At 42.4% G+C, this 14,021-nt stretch overlaps 1 protein-coding gene across 1 annotated transcript; it reads left to right on the top strand.

The window, feature by feature from the left end:
- Positions 1-12: 12 nt before the first annotated feature.
- tent5aa (terminal nucleotidyltransferase 5Aa) lies at positions 13-3,656 on the top strand. Its single transcript, XM_017413269.3, has 2 exons — positions 13-1,216; positions 1,574-3,656. The coding sequence occupies exons 1-2, from the start codon at positions 773-775 to the stop codon at positions 2,351-2,353; spliced, it is 1,224 nt and encodes a 407-aa protein (XP_017268758.1). The 5' UTR covers positions 13-772; the 3' UTR covers positions 2,354-3,656.
- Positions 3,657-14,021: the final 10,365 nt, after the last annotated feature.

Genomic DNA, 14,021 nt, shown 5'->3' with positions numbered 1-14,021 from the left:
GGGGGGGGGGGGGGAGAGCTTGGTAAACACTACTCAACTGAGCCGTCCTAGGCATCAAGAGCGCACGCAGAAATTTATTAAAGAGTTTTTTTTCTTAGTGGGAGCGAGGGAACCGACGGGATAAAAAAAAGCTGCGCGTAAAGAATCCACAGCAAGCTCGTCGTCTGCGGGGCTGACCTCCCGGTGGAGGACCGCGCCAATCTTCTTCATGCAAATTCGTGAAGTCATAGGCGTGCCTTTGGGCGATGGAGTCACAGCCGGAAAAGCAAAACCCCCCTCCTGGATCAGCACCGACCTTCAAAGACCGTGATGAGCGGCGCACAGACGCACTGACGGCGGCTGCGGGGCGAAGGTTTTAAAGGCGCGCGGAGAGGAAAGGCGTGGGGGTGAAAAAGTTAGAGTTCTTCTAGTTTGTGGCGACTGCCTGAAATCCTCTCTGAACTCTTGTCTCTGGCTCTCCAGCGGCTCCTCTGCTCTGCCCTGCTCTGCTGGAGGGCGAATTAAAGGCTTATTGCGCACGCCGAGGCGCACTGCAGCAACACTTACAGACACCTTTTAGCCTTTATATTTTTATTTATTTTTATTATACTTTAGATGTTGGCTCTCTCTGCGGACCATTTCAAATCCCCAGAGTCCTAATCCAGATGAAGATACCGCCACCTTTGTATCCAGACTTTCGTGCGTAATTACGCATAAAGATTCCTATTGAGAAATCGACTTTTTTTTCTTTTTTTGTATTTCTCTCCAAAGCGCTGAGGACTTTTGCCCCATCATGTCAGAGAAGGACAGCGGCTCCATCCCCAGCTGTGTGCCCGACGCAGACACCACCACCACCAGCAGCAGCAGCAGCGTCAGCGTCCTCAGCTGGGAACAAGTGCAGAGGCTGGACTCCATCCTGACGGAGACCATCCCCATCCACGGCCGCGGCAACTTCCCCACGCTGGAAATGCAGCCGCGGCAGATCGTCGAGGCGGTGCGGACTCGGATGGAGGAGAAACGGATCCACGTCCGGGACGTCCGGTTGAACGGCTCCGCGGCCAGCCACGTCCTGCACGAGGACAGCGGCCTGGGCTACAAGGACCTGGACCTGATATTCTGCGCGGACATGAAGGGGGAAAGCGAGTTCCAGACTGTGAAGGACATCGTTTTGGACTGCCTCTTGGATTTTCTACCCGATTGTGTGAATAAGGAGAAAATAACCCCGCTGACGTTGAAGGTACGTACGCAAGTTTTACGCTCCTGTTTTGTTTTTCTGTTTCAGGTGTTTAGTTGCATTTGGGCCAATTTGATTTACCTTAAAAGTACAGTTAGATCATTTAGGTCACAGTGAAAGTGTTTTTGTTCCTTTGTGTAATTAAGAGGATTGACACAAGCCAATTTATAAGGATCTCAATAGTATCTTGCCTCTAATAGGCTATTAGTATCAGAAGATTACATCAAAAGCATGCAAACATTATTAGAAATGAAAGGCCTTGTTGCAGCTCTTCAAATAGACCTAAATGTGCAAAGTGTTTCTAATATACACAATGCTGATGTGGTTTTTCCCCTTCCATTTCTGTTTCTTTCCACACAGGAAGCCTACGTGCAGAAGATGGTGAAGGTGTGCAACGACTCAGACCGCTGGAGTCTCATCTCCCTCTCCAACAACCGAGGGAAGAACGTGGAGCTGAAGTTCGTGGATTCCCTTCGGCGCCAGTTCGAGTTCAGCGTCGACTCCTTCCAGATCAAGCTGGACTCGCTGCTGCTGTTCTACGAGTGCTCGGAGAACCCCATGGCCGAGACCTTCCACCCCACCATCGTGGGCGAGAGCGTGTATGGGGACTTCAGCCAGGCCCTGGACCACCTGCGCCACAAGATCATCTGCACCAGGAACCCGGAGGAGATTCGAGGCGGGGGCCTCCTGAAGTACTGTCACCTGCTGGTGAGGGGCTTCCAGCCTGCGTCGGAGTCCGAGATGAAGTCCCTGCAGCGCTACATGTGCTCGCGCTTCTTCATCGACTTCCCCGATATTGGCGAGCAGCAGCGCAAGCTGGAGTCCTACCTTCAAAACCACTTTGTTGGCCTGGAGGACCGCAAGTACGACTACCTGATGACCCTCCACGGAGTGGTGAACGAGAGCACTGTGTGCCTGATGGGACATGAAAGGCGGCAGACCTTAGGGCTCATAGCCATGCTGGCAGTGCGCGTCCTCGCTGAGCAGAATGTTATTCCCAATGTGGCTAATGTTACGTGTTACTACCAGCCTGCTCCCTATGTGGCCGATGGCAACTTCAGTAACTACTGCATAGCACAGGTACAGCCAATGTTCGCCTGCCAACAGCCCACATACTCCACATGGCTGCCGTGCAACTGAGTCACCCTCTGAGAGAGGAAGAAAGGCAGGAGTCTGATTTCTTTAAACAGGAGTGAGCACAAAAGCCATGCCCTCCAACTTGTTGCAGCCGACAGAAAAAGAAATCCTCCGTTTAATGTTTTGCATCAAAGCTTCTGTTTCAGTTCATACATTGAGTATGAATACATCCAGAACAGCTGGCCTTAACTCTAAGGGCAAGTTTTAATGTGAGCATGACACTTTTTTTTTGTTTGTTTGTTGTTCTTTTTATGAACACCAGCCTCACCCGGTCCTCCACGGGCCAACGGGGTTCGGGAAAGACTGATTTGCGTCGGCCGCGAATGTGGGCAGCAGAACTGTCGTCCAGACTGACCGAATCTGTCACAAACTAATTAGGCAGCAGGTTTCGCTGCAAACCAAACAGCTGCATCAGAGTTCTTAGGCTGACAGCTACTCTGAGCACAGCTTTTATGGATGTGCAGCTCAGTGCACACACACACACACACACATTCTGGATAAAATAAGAGGTATGTGCAGAGCTCCTGAACGAGCGCCCTGGATTCTGCCTGACATCAGCTGAACTGAGGCGAGTTGCCATTAAACTAATTTGGGTAACAACTCGGCTTCTCCGCCTTGCACTCTGATTGTTTACAGACCAAAGATTTTTTTTTCTTCTTCTTCTTACATTAAAACTCAACTTTGATGGGAGGAAACAAAGCTCCCAAACAAAAGAAAAAGAAAAAAAAGCAGAATATGAAGCTTTTTTAACATCTGTTTGAATATGTGAGGTTGTGAGAGTTTATAAAGTGCCTCCTGCCTTCTGACGGGCAGAGAAAACAGTGAACAGGCCATGTCAACCCCCCTCCCCCACACCCACACCAAACGGTGGCGACCCCCCCCCTTAAATTTGTGAATGTATGGGTGAAACCATGCACGGTTAGCATTAGGATGAGAGACCGCACCGGGCATTGGTGTCCACCTTTTGTTAACGTAGCAGCAACGTGTGCAATTTTTTTTTGCTATATTTATATTTGTCTTGTGAATATTTGGAAACTCAAGAAATTTCTCCTTTTTCCTATTTGGATGTCCTATTTTGATAGACTGTTGTAGCAGTTGTAGATTAAGGGTGGAGGAGATTTTTTTCAGATAATCAGCAACAAAAACAACAACAAAAAAAACAAACTTCAACTCCTGTATATTTTGTACAGCGGTGCTTCTCTTTTTTTTCTCATCCAAGGAAAGCAGACACGAGGCAGGGCCCTACAGATCCATATGTGCACCGTCCTGCAAAAAAAAAAAAAAAAAAAAAAGCGGGGCATTTGCAGAGACACCTCGGAGGATGAGATGCTATTTGCTGTAACACCCTTGCAGGGAATTCCTCAGCTGCTGCCGAAAGAGCTTGAACTTAAACCGGGGACTGGCTTGCAGGGTCACGGTTCGGAGAAACACAGTGCCAAAGCGCTTCGGGACTTCGTTAGGTTACGTTAGCTGGACGTGCGAGCTGCACTGACAAAGAGGACGGAGGGGGAAAGAGTGACGGAGGCAAAGAAAGCAAAAGGGAGAGAAAGGAAAGTGGTTACAAGCCAGAGGGGGAGAGCGATCAGTCTGGAGAGATGGGTGCAGCTGGTGATGGGGTTTATCTCTCCACAGCTAACATGCCTTACTTCAGAGGACGTCTCTGCTGAGGTCGTATTACAACTTGCAGTAGCTTGTACCTCTTTGGAAAGACTACAATGGTCTCTTATCGGCGTTTGTTTAAACCTGAATGTTGATACAAATTGTGAAAACCACACAGACACACCAGCCGCAGGAGATTTCAAGCTGCAACTCGTGTTTATTTAGTGCAGTGGCTTTATTGGTGCTTATTTTTGTTTTGTTTTCTTTTTTTCAGGATTTATTCCACCTTCATTCTGAAGAACTGTATGTACATACATATATATTTATAGATAAATGATTACACATTACAGCTTAAACACTATAATGCAGCTTTCCCCTCCCCTCCAAAAGGCAGGTATGAAAAGAAAATGGTGACTTGTTTTTTTCTTTTTTTTAAGCATAAGGTTGCAGATTTGATCCCGTGAATCAAGTTATTCTGGGCGTCAACTGTCGAAACACACTTCTGTTTGTCATGTTTGTGATTATCAGCGCTCCGATCGTCTGTCTCCTCTGAATGGCCGCCCATGTTGATGGATTGTAAAAGCAACGTGTGTCAATTTGTACTCGGTGAAGTCCCAACAGCTGACTCGCTCGCTGCAGTCCGCCTGTCACGTAGTGATCGTGCCTATCAGTTAGAGATCGTGGGTTACTGCTTTGTCTTGACTTTGTGTTTCTGTTCACACAGGCTTTTATGAATCACACTTTGCAAACGATCCTTGTCACGTATGTATATTTTTTATGATTGTTCTTTTCTTGTTTTATAAATGTGTCACGCACTGCAGACGTTGCGGTGCTTTTGAGTCTGTGATCGGGCTTAAGAGGATATGTTCTCAATAGCTTTTTTTTTTTTTTTGCTATATTATGTTACGTGTCCAATGGGTCAAAAAAGGTTAAAGATGTTTTCTCCAATAAAAAGTGTTTTTTTGGTTTTTGTTTGAAAAACAGATTCAAAAAGTCTCGTGTTATTTATGTTTTCTGAGTCTTAATTAGTTTGGTTTGTGTAGAAAATGCACAGTATATATGTTTCTTTTTACATAAAATGGAGTTTAATGGTGTGAGCCAGAAGGTGGGTTTTAGATGCATTTTTCTGCATAGTCACCCTGTGGCCCAGAAGGTCCAACCAAAAGGCGACTCAGAACTGGGCGGCCGCAGCCAGAAAGAGCCATTGTTGCATGTGAAAGGCTGACAGCTTAATAAAAAAAACGAGACATTAACATTTTTGTACAGTGAATATATTCGCCTGCTCATCAGATTCTCTTTCACAAGGCCTCTTTGCCTCCACACACCAACTGCAATTCAGTTGTGATGAGCCCTAAGGCCCGCCGTGTGCCTAGTTCGGCAGGTTCCCCGTCCAAAACAAAACTCACCACAATAGATGGAGCTGGCCGTCACACAGGTTGGGGGACAAAAACTGTCCTAGATGCAAAGTGATATGGAGAAGACAACAACGAGTGTGAGACTCACTCTGTGGCAGAGACCTATGTATAGCAGACATGATAAGGACATTGTTGCACATAAGCTCCTTTACCGCTCATTAATCCAAGCCGTTACAGGCGTGATTGACAGATCCAGGTTCAGCTGCCGTGCACAACAACGTTTGTCTTCTGTGGCCTGTTCTTTCTGGCCTTTTCCATCCCTGAGCAATGTGCCAAAACAATACGTTCACGTGTTTCAAGTTTGCCTTTAACAAGTGGAAAAAGGAATGCTTTGACGTTGGCTGAACGCCACTAACTCCTCTGAAGTCCTGCAGCGTTATAATCAGGTGAAGTTTGGAAGCACGTTTTCACTCAAGACGGCCTCTGGCTTTTATTTTACACCCTCGCATTTTCTCCCGTACGGCTTTAGGATTGAACTTCTTTAAAGTGAAGGAATGGATTCTGCTGCCAGTGCTGGTCACTGTGTTCACGCTGGCATGTGAGCATCGTTTTTCAACACGGTTAAAAAAAACAAAAAAACAAAACCAAAAAAAAAATGCGAACCCATCCTTTAAAAGGCCCACCACAACAGCCCCGAAGCAGGAATGCGGTACAACAAAGAGGACGGCTGGTTTCAAGCACTTTTTTCAGGCATTTAGAGAAAAAAAGAGAAAGGATTCTTTCCCAAACACGTTCTCCCCACCTTTTATTTTATACTGCAACAATTTTTCGCCGTCCATTATTTCTGTAGTGGAAAAAAATACTTTTAATCACAACGGCTTTAAAATTTTTATTTTTTAAATTGTACAAGTTTTTAATTTTATTTTCAACTAAACCACAAAATAACTACTGTTAAAAAACTCCAGTATCAAAATAACAGGTTCAACCAAATTTTTAAGCTACACTGATCAAAGTACGACAGTAACAGTAATGTTACTTTGTGGAAAAATCTAGAAAATGATGTCTGGTTTCACTGCACTCCTTAGCTGAACACAGTATCTTTTGTACAGGAAGCCTTGGTTTAGGTTCACTACTACTTCTCTTAAAAATGTATTTTTTATTTTAAAAAAAGTTCTTTTTTTTGCCTACAAGTGAAATTTAGAAGAGTCGTAACCTAAAAATATATTTGGTCGAGTTTCAAATGGAGTTATGTGGAAATGTAAAAAGAATTACTATCTTACCTGTTGCAGATAGCTCTTTGAATGACTTCAGTTTGGAGAAATAGAGTTTAAATCCTACAGGACTGTAGGCTACTAACCTTTAGCTCATCAATCCCCTCAGAATTGTTTCTCCCAAGTGAAGTTGTTAAAGGAGATATCTACAACAGGTAAGATATTAATTGTTCATGCTTATTCAACCTAACCCTATTTTCTTAAGATCTAAACTATTCTGTGCAACATCACCTACTTTATGTATGTCATGCTCGACGGAGATGGAGGCGAACCCAGAAAGCAGACTCATAATGCAGAACTAAAGAAAAACTGATTTATTTGAACAAAAACAAAAAGCTGACGGGGCAGCAGAACAAGAACCAAACCAAAACCAGAGACACGGGAGTACACAGGACTAGCATGGAAAAAAACAATGATCCGACAGCGTGATGAGGGAATTGACAAGGTATAAAAGCACAGAGGATGATGAGGTAAGTGGGAACAGGTGAATGATAATAATAGCTGACAGGTGGAGATGGGCGTGGCAAGTAAACAGATAAATGAATGACTGAGGAAGCATGAGTGGTGACAGGAAACAAACACAGACACACGAAGCAGAAGGAACTCCAACCAAAACTAACAAGATAACAGAATAAAATAAATAACACCAACGGAAACAAAAACCCAAATCCCGACAATGTAGAACAAAAGTGGGCAATTAATTTCCCCAAAAAGCCACATAAGGAACTAGGGCTGTTGTGAAGGACTAAACAAACTGGCTAAAATCAGTTTTTGCTCTTTCAAGTTGCTTAAAACAGCAATTTGTTGCCCACAAACTCAGCCCACTGCTTTACCACTGACTTTGATAAATCAATGCTTAGAAGAATACTAGCTAAAAGTTAAACACACCTAAACGCTAGCTTAAAGTAACGAAGTGACAAAAGCGACAAAACACTTGCTAAAAGGTGAAAGTAGCAAAATGCTGGCAAAAAACACAAAAAGACGCAGAATGGTAGCTTAAAGGCACAAACAAGCTGGCTTAAAAGTAGCAAAACTATCTAAAAGTTGAAAAATGTCAGCTAAAAGCTAAAAGTGCTAGGATAAAGCTAAAAGTAGCAAAATGCGAGCTTAAAATTAACAAAATTTAATGTGAAAGTTAAAAGTAGAAAAGTGTGAACTAAAAAGAGTAACCCTAGCTATAAGTAGCAAAAAGACTAGCAAAAAGCTGATAGTAACAAAATGCTAGCTAAATGCTAAAATCAGTAAAAAACTGCTTAAAAGTAGCAAATGGCTAGCCAAAATCTTTGTAAATGAAGTTAAATATTTTGGTACGGAAGACAAAGAATAAAAAGAAACAGGAAAAATTTTGTGGGAGTACAAGCAGCATTCACACAGCTAGACACAGGAACGTGACTCAGAAGTTGAAGCTGAAACAGCCTGAACACCGCCCAAAGGCCAGGTGTGGTATCAGTTTAAGTCCATGAAAATAAATGAGTTCAAATATTATTGTTTCTAATATGTTTAGATGCAATCAGTTATTTGCTGTCTGAAAACACACTTATTATGTGTGTGTGTGTGTGTGTGTGTGTGTGTGTGTGTGTGTGTGTGTGTGTGGCAGGGATCAGCCACACATCCTGAGTGCACAGACTGTGGCTCCAACATTACTACATGCAGACTGAATATTTCTGACTTCAATTTTGAACCTTAGAAAGAGGTAAAGACACCTTGTCCATTTTATTTTGTGTCAATAAAACATCACAGAACTTGACTTCAATATACAAGCACTGAAAAATAAATGCTAAGTTTTTGGATTTGTACTCGCAGTGATTGAATCTTTATTTCTGATTTCCTGATTTTTCCATTGTCCTCAGGCGGGCTGCCTGGGGACAGGTAAATGGGCTGGATGTGGTCTGCTCAGGTTTTTATCTAGAAGCCACCTTAAACGTTTCGTTGTTTCTTGTCAAAGCTCTTGGGTGTTGTCAGTTCTGCAAGACTCAGTCTTAATTTCAACCATGGCTGCACTTAATCCTCTGCTGAGGACTATTTTCATTTGTGGTTTTCTCCCTAAGAAGTCACACCGATGCACAGGCACCAATAATCCTAAATCTCTGGTCCTTAATTTAAGATGCAGCATCAAATAAAATTGCCCTTTTAATTTAGGGAGAACCCTTATTTAAAGCAGTGGAAGAGTCTCACCACAGTAGCTAGCTGACATAGCTACAGTAAATCAGAGTAAACCCACTCAGTCTGTGCCATTTATGGTCTTTATAATTACCTGTTTACCTTCACATGAAAGCACAGCCACTTCGCTGTCATTCATCGTCCGGTTTCTTATCCCTCCAGGTCGTCTAAGTGCTCATCTGCTCGCTGATGACTTTTCCACTACATAGAACAAAGACCGACGGGCTTCCTGGGATTTTTCTCCTCTCCTCCTGTCCCCTTTTCAGTGAAGAATTTTTCCAGTTGAAAGTTTTTATGGAATACATGGGAGTTATTAAAAGGGGATGCTTTCACCATCGTCCGCTCCGTTCAGATTCAAGCCCAGTCCGCTGGTGAGGACATGTGGCCGAGCTAACATGCTGCTTTGATTCGGAATATGAGGCTTGGTCTCTGAAAACGTGCTAAAAGTGTTTGGGATATTACTGAGGAGACAGCATGAGAACACCATCAACTGTCCTTTGCGTAAAATAAAAATATTAGGCTTGAAAAAAAAAACAGAAAAGATTAACAACACACTCCTTAACATTTTCTGTTTTCCTGCTGTTTTGAGTGACAATTTACTAAAGGAGAAAGGTACCTCCACTTTAAAAATAAGGCGTCACTTAAAAACATTTAGAAAAGAAAAAGAGAATTAAAAAGTAGCATTTCTTGAAAGCATATCACCCGCTGCTGGTGATGACAAAGATGCTGCGTGATCTGTTAGCACTTGGGGAATGTGTCTGAGCTACAAACACAACAAATATGAACTCAATATCTCTAAAGCTGACTGAGTTAGAGCCATTTTTGTGACTGCTAAGTTCAATTTGCTGCGGCGGCCATCTTGAATCAGATTGACTCCCAAATTAAATCAGCTGTAGATGCGCATGTAACGATTACTTTCTGGGAGTTTCATGTAAATCCGTCCAGTGGTTCATGAGGTATTTTGCTGACAGACAAGACAGAGAAGATGAACCCATGCACAGACAGACGCTGGCGATTATATGCTCGCACGCCTTTCGTGGTAGTAGGCGATAACTTGCACATTTGACGCTCAGAAAGGTGGAAAAAGAGCAACAGCAGCAGCTCAATGGGAGTGATTTGTCTCTGATTTCTATTGCTGTTAACGTCTGATGATGCAGCGCCTGCTGTGCAACTCTACCTCAGCTAACAGGAGGTCTAGGAAGGAACTGTGATGCTGGAACAGCTGAAACCGTCACGGATGCTCCATGAGGTCATAGGTGGGCCGGGGGCGAAGGGAGTCGGGATAGAGAGGAAAAAAGATGGCAGGGAGGAGACGCAGGGCGCAGCTGATCATATATACGGCCTCGGAGTTGTGTGTACGTGTGTGTTTGGGCAGACGTAAAGAAGGTGATCCTCTCGTCTCAGAGATTAGTGACATCTAGGTTAGCTGGTTTATCTTATCTAAGCCCCAAGACAGTTGAGTGGCCTGTCTTGGTTAGAGATGGAATCCTCTGTCCATATAATTAAACCTTAACAGGTAAATATCTTTTTGCACACCTGCCGCAAGGAATACTCCACAATGTCTACTGACCTTCCCCTCAAGCTTGCTTCAGTTTGGTTCTAAAGGTTGACAGGTTAGGGGTGGTGTGGGTCTTAATGACTAATTTATTTTAGTTTCATCTGCTTTTCTTCTGCTCTGAACACAGAGGATAGAAATTAACTCCTCAATAATTGAACAAACTATAATAATCTAACAATGAAATGCAGATTAAACTAACTCTTAGTTAATGTTTAACTACAGGTGTTGATAAAGTGGATAGTAGCCTTGTTTCTATGGCTTCTAGAAGTATTAAAATGCAAAAAAAGGGGTTTCATTTATAAATATTTGTTGTGCTTGTGCGTTTTAAAACTTTTTTCCTTTACTTGCGACTGTGTGATGAAGGCTGATGGAGAAGACCTGGTGGGAGAAAGTGCAGTTAGGTTTGAGATGCAACGTACAACAATGTCCCTGTTGCTTTCCTATCTGTATTAAAACTTGTTCAGGTCAATATTAATTGGGAAGTAATGGAGGTTTTCTTAGCTTACAGCTGATCATCTGCTCGAGGCCTTTTCCAGGCTGCCGGGGCTGGGTTGTTAGCAGCAGTTTGACTCTTCGGTCACTTGTTGGAGTCTTCTGTCTGTGTGGTTTTCATCTCTTTCTCCACCTACAAGAGCTTCGTCCCCACTACCAAAGAGCCTCATCCTTCCTTCTACAAAGTTGTATCAGTTTAGCAGAAAATCATGTGTTTTCATTTTTGCATCACCTGACTTTCTGTCAGCATACAGACACTTTCACAAAAACCAATGCACGATGTCACAGAGTCAATGTATTTATCCAGATACTGTTTTAAAAATACCACAATTTGTTGCTTTAGTAGCAACACATAATACAGCCTAGTACCTACTGGGTATGCTGGTACTTACCAGCTATAGGTACCCTTTAAGTACAGGCTAATAAGTTACTTCATAATACATCTTGGTCCCCATAGGTACCTTGTGAGTACCTCTGCAGGTACCAGGCACATATCCTGTAAGTACCAAGTGCATCCCCTGTAAGGAGAGGGTAACAAGCCACTTCCTAATACAGCTCAGTCCCTGTAGGTACTCCAAAGGTACCAGATACATACCCTGTAAGTACCAGGTACTTAGTAGAGGGTAACAGATCACTCCATAGTACAGCCCAGTACCCGGTAAGTCCCAGGTACACACATGGTACCTACAGGTTTGTGTTATGTATTGCTACAGTCTCTGAGGTTTCCCTGTGTTTCTTTGGGCCCACTTCTTCAGTGCTGTGGTAACAGCTTTGTTGGTTCTGGGTTTTTGCTTGTTGGCTGGGATGAGGTGGACAGGGTTCTGATCAGAAAGTCTGAAAGCTGCTTGTCTGACGTTATGGTTAGCATCTTTAATCGTGGGGTAACAGCGGTCAAACACATTCTTTCCCCTTTTGCACAGGTTACATTTCTGTTGTCAGGTGTTCATTGGTAAAGTCTCCCATGATAAAGAACAATGTGTCCGAGCAGTCAGTTTGTTTGTTCTTATCTGATCAGATAGCAGTTTTATTGCATCACTTGCACATGCGTTGGGTAGCACATAAACTTCAGCAAGGATAAATCCAGAACATTTTCTGGGTAAATAAAATGGTTTGCAGATTATAAACAGATACTCAGCTAGATGAGTGTGGGATCTTGACAGCAGTGTGACATTTTTACACCAACCTTTATCCACATAAAACTGAAATCCACCTCCCTTAGTTCTTGTGCTTTGCACTAACAGGAGGCCAGGCTTCAGGTGCTTAGATACCAGATAATGTTAAACAAAACTTTCAGTTGAATTTTGCCTGACAGTGAATAAAATTTAGACTAGTTTCAGAACCATGCTATAAATTAGTGTAGATTACAGAAAGGAAACAAAGTTAAAGAAATCCAATAAAATGTTTTTAGGTATTCGTGAAGAAATCACAAAAGCAGCTTTAAATTTGGCACCTTAAGGAAAAAAAGACATTATCATTGATATCATTTGACAATTGCCTTAAGATGAACTCCTATCAACATGGGGTCAAAATCTTTTTGGCGGTGGATAATTCTCTGAATTATCCAGGTATATATGTAAAATTAAATATAATATTTTATTATATAATATCTATATACTTATATGTTAATTTATTTTTTTCATTTTAAGAGTGACTAACTTGAGCCATCATGATGAGGGTAGAAACATTATAGTATTATAAGAGGAATGCAGTCCACTCTTGATCAGTTCTAGGGTTTTACATATTAAGATATAATTAAAAAATGATCTGGTCTTTATAATTCTAAAATTATTACAATCAGCAGTTTGTTAACAAGTGTTTTTAATATGATCCTGTTAAAAGCAGTAGTGAAATCCAGAAAAAAGCAGTCTGACATACGAGTACTGGCCCTCCAGGTGTGTGAAGGCAGAGAGGATGACATCTGATGTTGCATTAGACACTGGTTCTTCTTGTACGCACACTGCTGGGGGTCCACAGTGATGTCAACTGAGTCCTTGATGTAGACCAAAACCTTCCTTTCAAAACACTTTGTGACAATTGGGGTGAGAGCCACTGGCTGATAGTCATTTATGTTTTTCACAGCTGAACTCTTAGGCACGGGAATGATAGTGGACCTTTTGAAACATGCAGGCACCACAGCTTGGGACAAAGTGATGATAAAACTACCTGTAAACACTCCAGTGAGTCCCTGGACACATTCTCTCAAAACCCACCCAGGGATGTCATCTGGGCCAGCTGTCTTCCGAGGATTAATCCCCTGAAATTTCCTCATCACGTCCACCTCAGACACCATGAAAGGCAGCTCACCTGGGGGGAACATGAACTTAGTGCTGTAGGAAGAGTTAGATAACTCAAAACGAGCATATAATTTGTTCAGAGCATCAGGGAGTGATGGATGTTGGAAGCAATCAGCATCCCTCTTTTTGTATGCCATGACGCTCTTTATACCATATCTTGACATACAGCCGTATCATATCTTACATATCTTGATATGTAAAACCCAAGACTATCAATTTCTTTCACTGCAAAATCTGAACTGATCATCATATCATTCATCTCTATTGACATGAGCTATCAGTTAAAAGGAAATTATCAGCATATCTGTTTTGGCTATATTAAAATTTCATAAAAAATATCAATGAATCAAAGATAAAAAAAATTAAAAATACATCTTAAAATTCTTAGTTTTCGTGATAAAGCAGATTATTTAGTTAGTGCTGGAATAGATAAAGAGAAAAACTGTTTAACATGAAGCAGTATTTGATAGTCATTGCCAGATTTTTGTTGTCACTGATAATCACAGGACATGCCAATTGTGCGTTTTGTGTGTTGTGGCTGTACAGAGCATGCAGTTACCACTACCCACATTTCTCACATGATGCCCAGACATGTGGGCAGCCTCTGAAAAACCACTGATGACAAGCAAGTGTGAAGCATCTCAGTGTCACAGTTTGAGTAAACATCATTACACCTATATCAGCAGAATGCATTGTGTTTTTTTGCAAGAACAGCAGTGCATCAGTCCATGGCCTTCATGTTTGTGTGAAAGGTTATATAGGGGGATGGGTACAAAGAATTATTTTTCTCAGATATCTGGTTGGTGATTATCACACTCTCATTTACAAATGTCAGACTGATAAAGAAAAAAAAACTGACACAAGCAGATTTTATATGGGCATTTGTGGCGTAAAAGGATCAAATGTTGCTAGGCAACTAAAAAGCTTTTGCTTTAATCAGAA

The sequence above is a fragment of the Kryptolebias marmoratus genome, linkage group LG16 (genome assembly GCF_001649575.2).
Source record: "Kryptolebias marmoratus isolate JLee-2015 linkage group LG16, ASM164957v2, whole genome shotgun sequence".
Classification (NCBI taxonomy): domain Eukaryota; kingdom Metazoa; phylum Chordata; class Actinopteri; order Cyprinodontiformes; family Rivulidae; genus Kryptolebias; species Kryptolebias marmoratus.
This window is presented reverse-complemented; position numbering and strand designations above follow the sequence as displayed.

Coding starts and splice junctions, on each gene's coding strand:
- tent5aa (XM_017413269.3), top strand. CDS start 773: ATGTCAGAGAAGGACAGCGGCTCCATCCCCAGCTGTGTGCCCGACGCA. Junction 1,217..1,573: donor TAACCCCGCTGACGTTGAAG/GTACGTACGCAA, acceptor CTTTCCACACAG/GAAGCCTACGTGCAGAAGAT.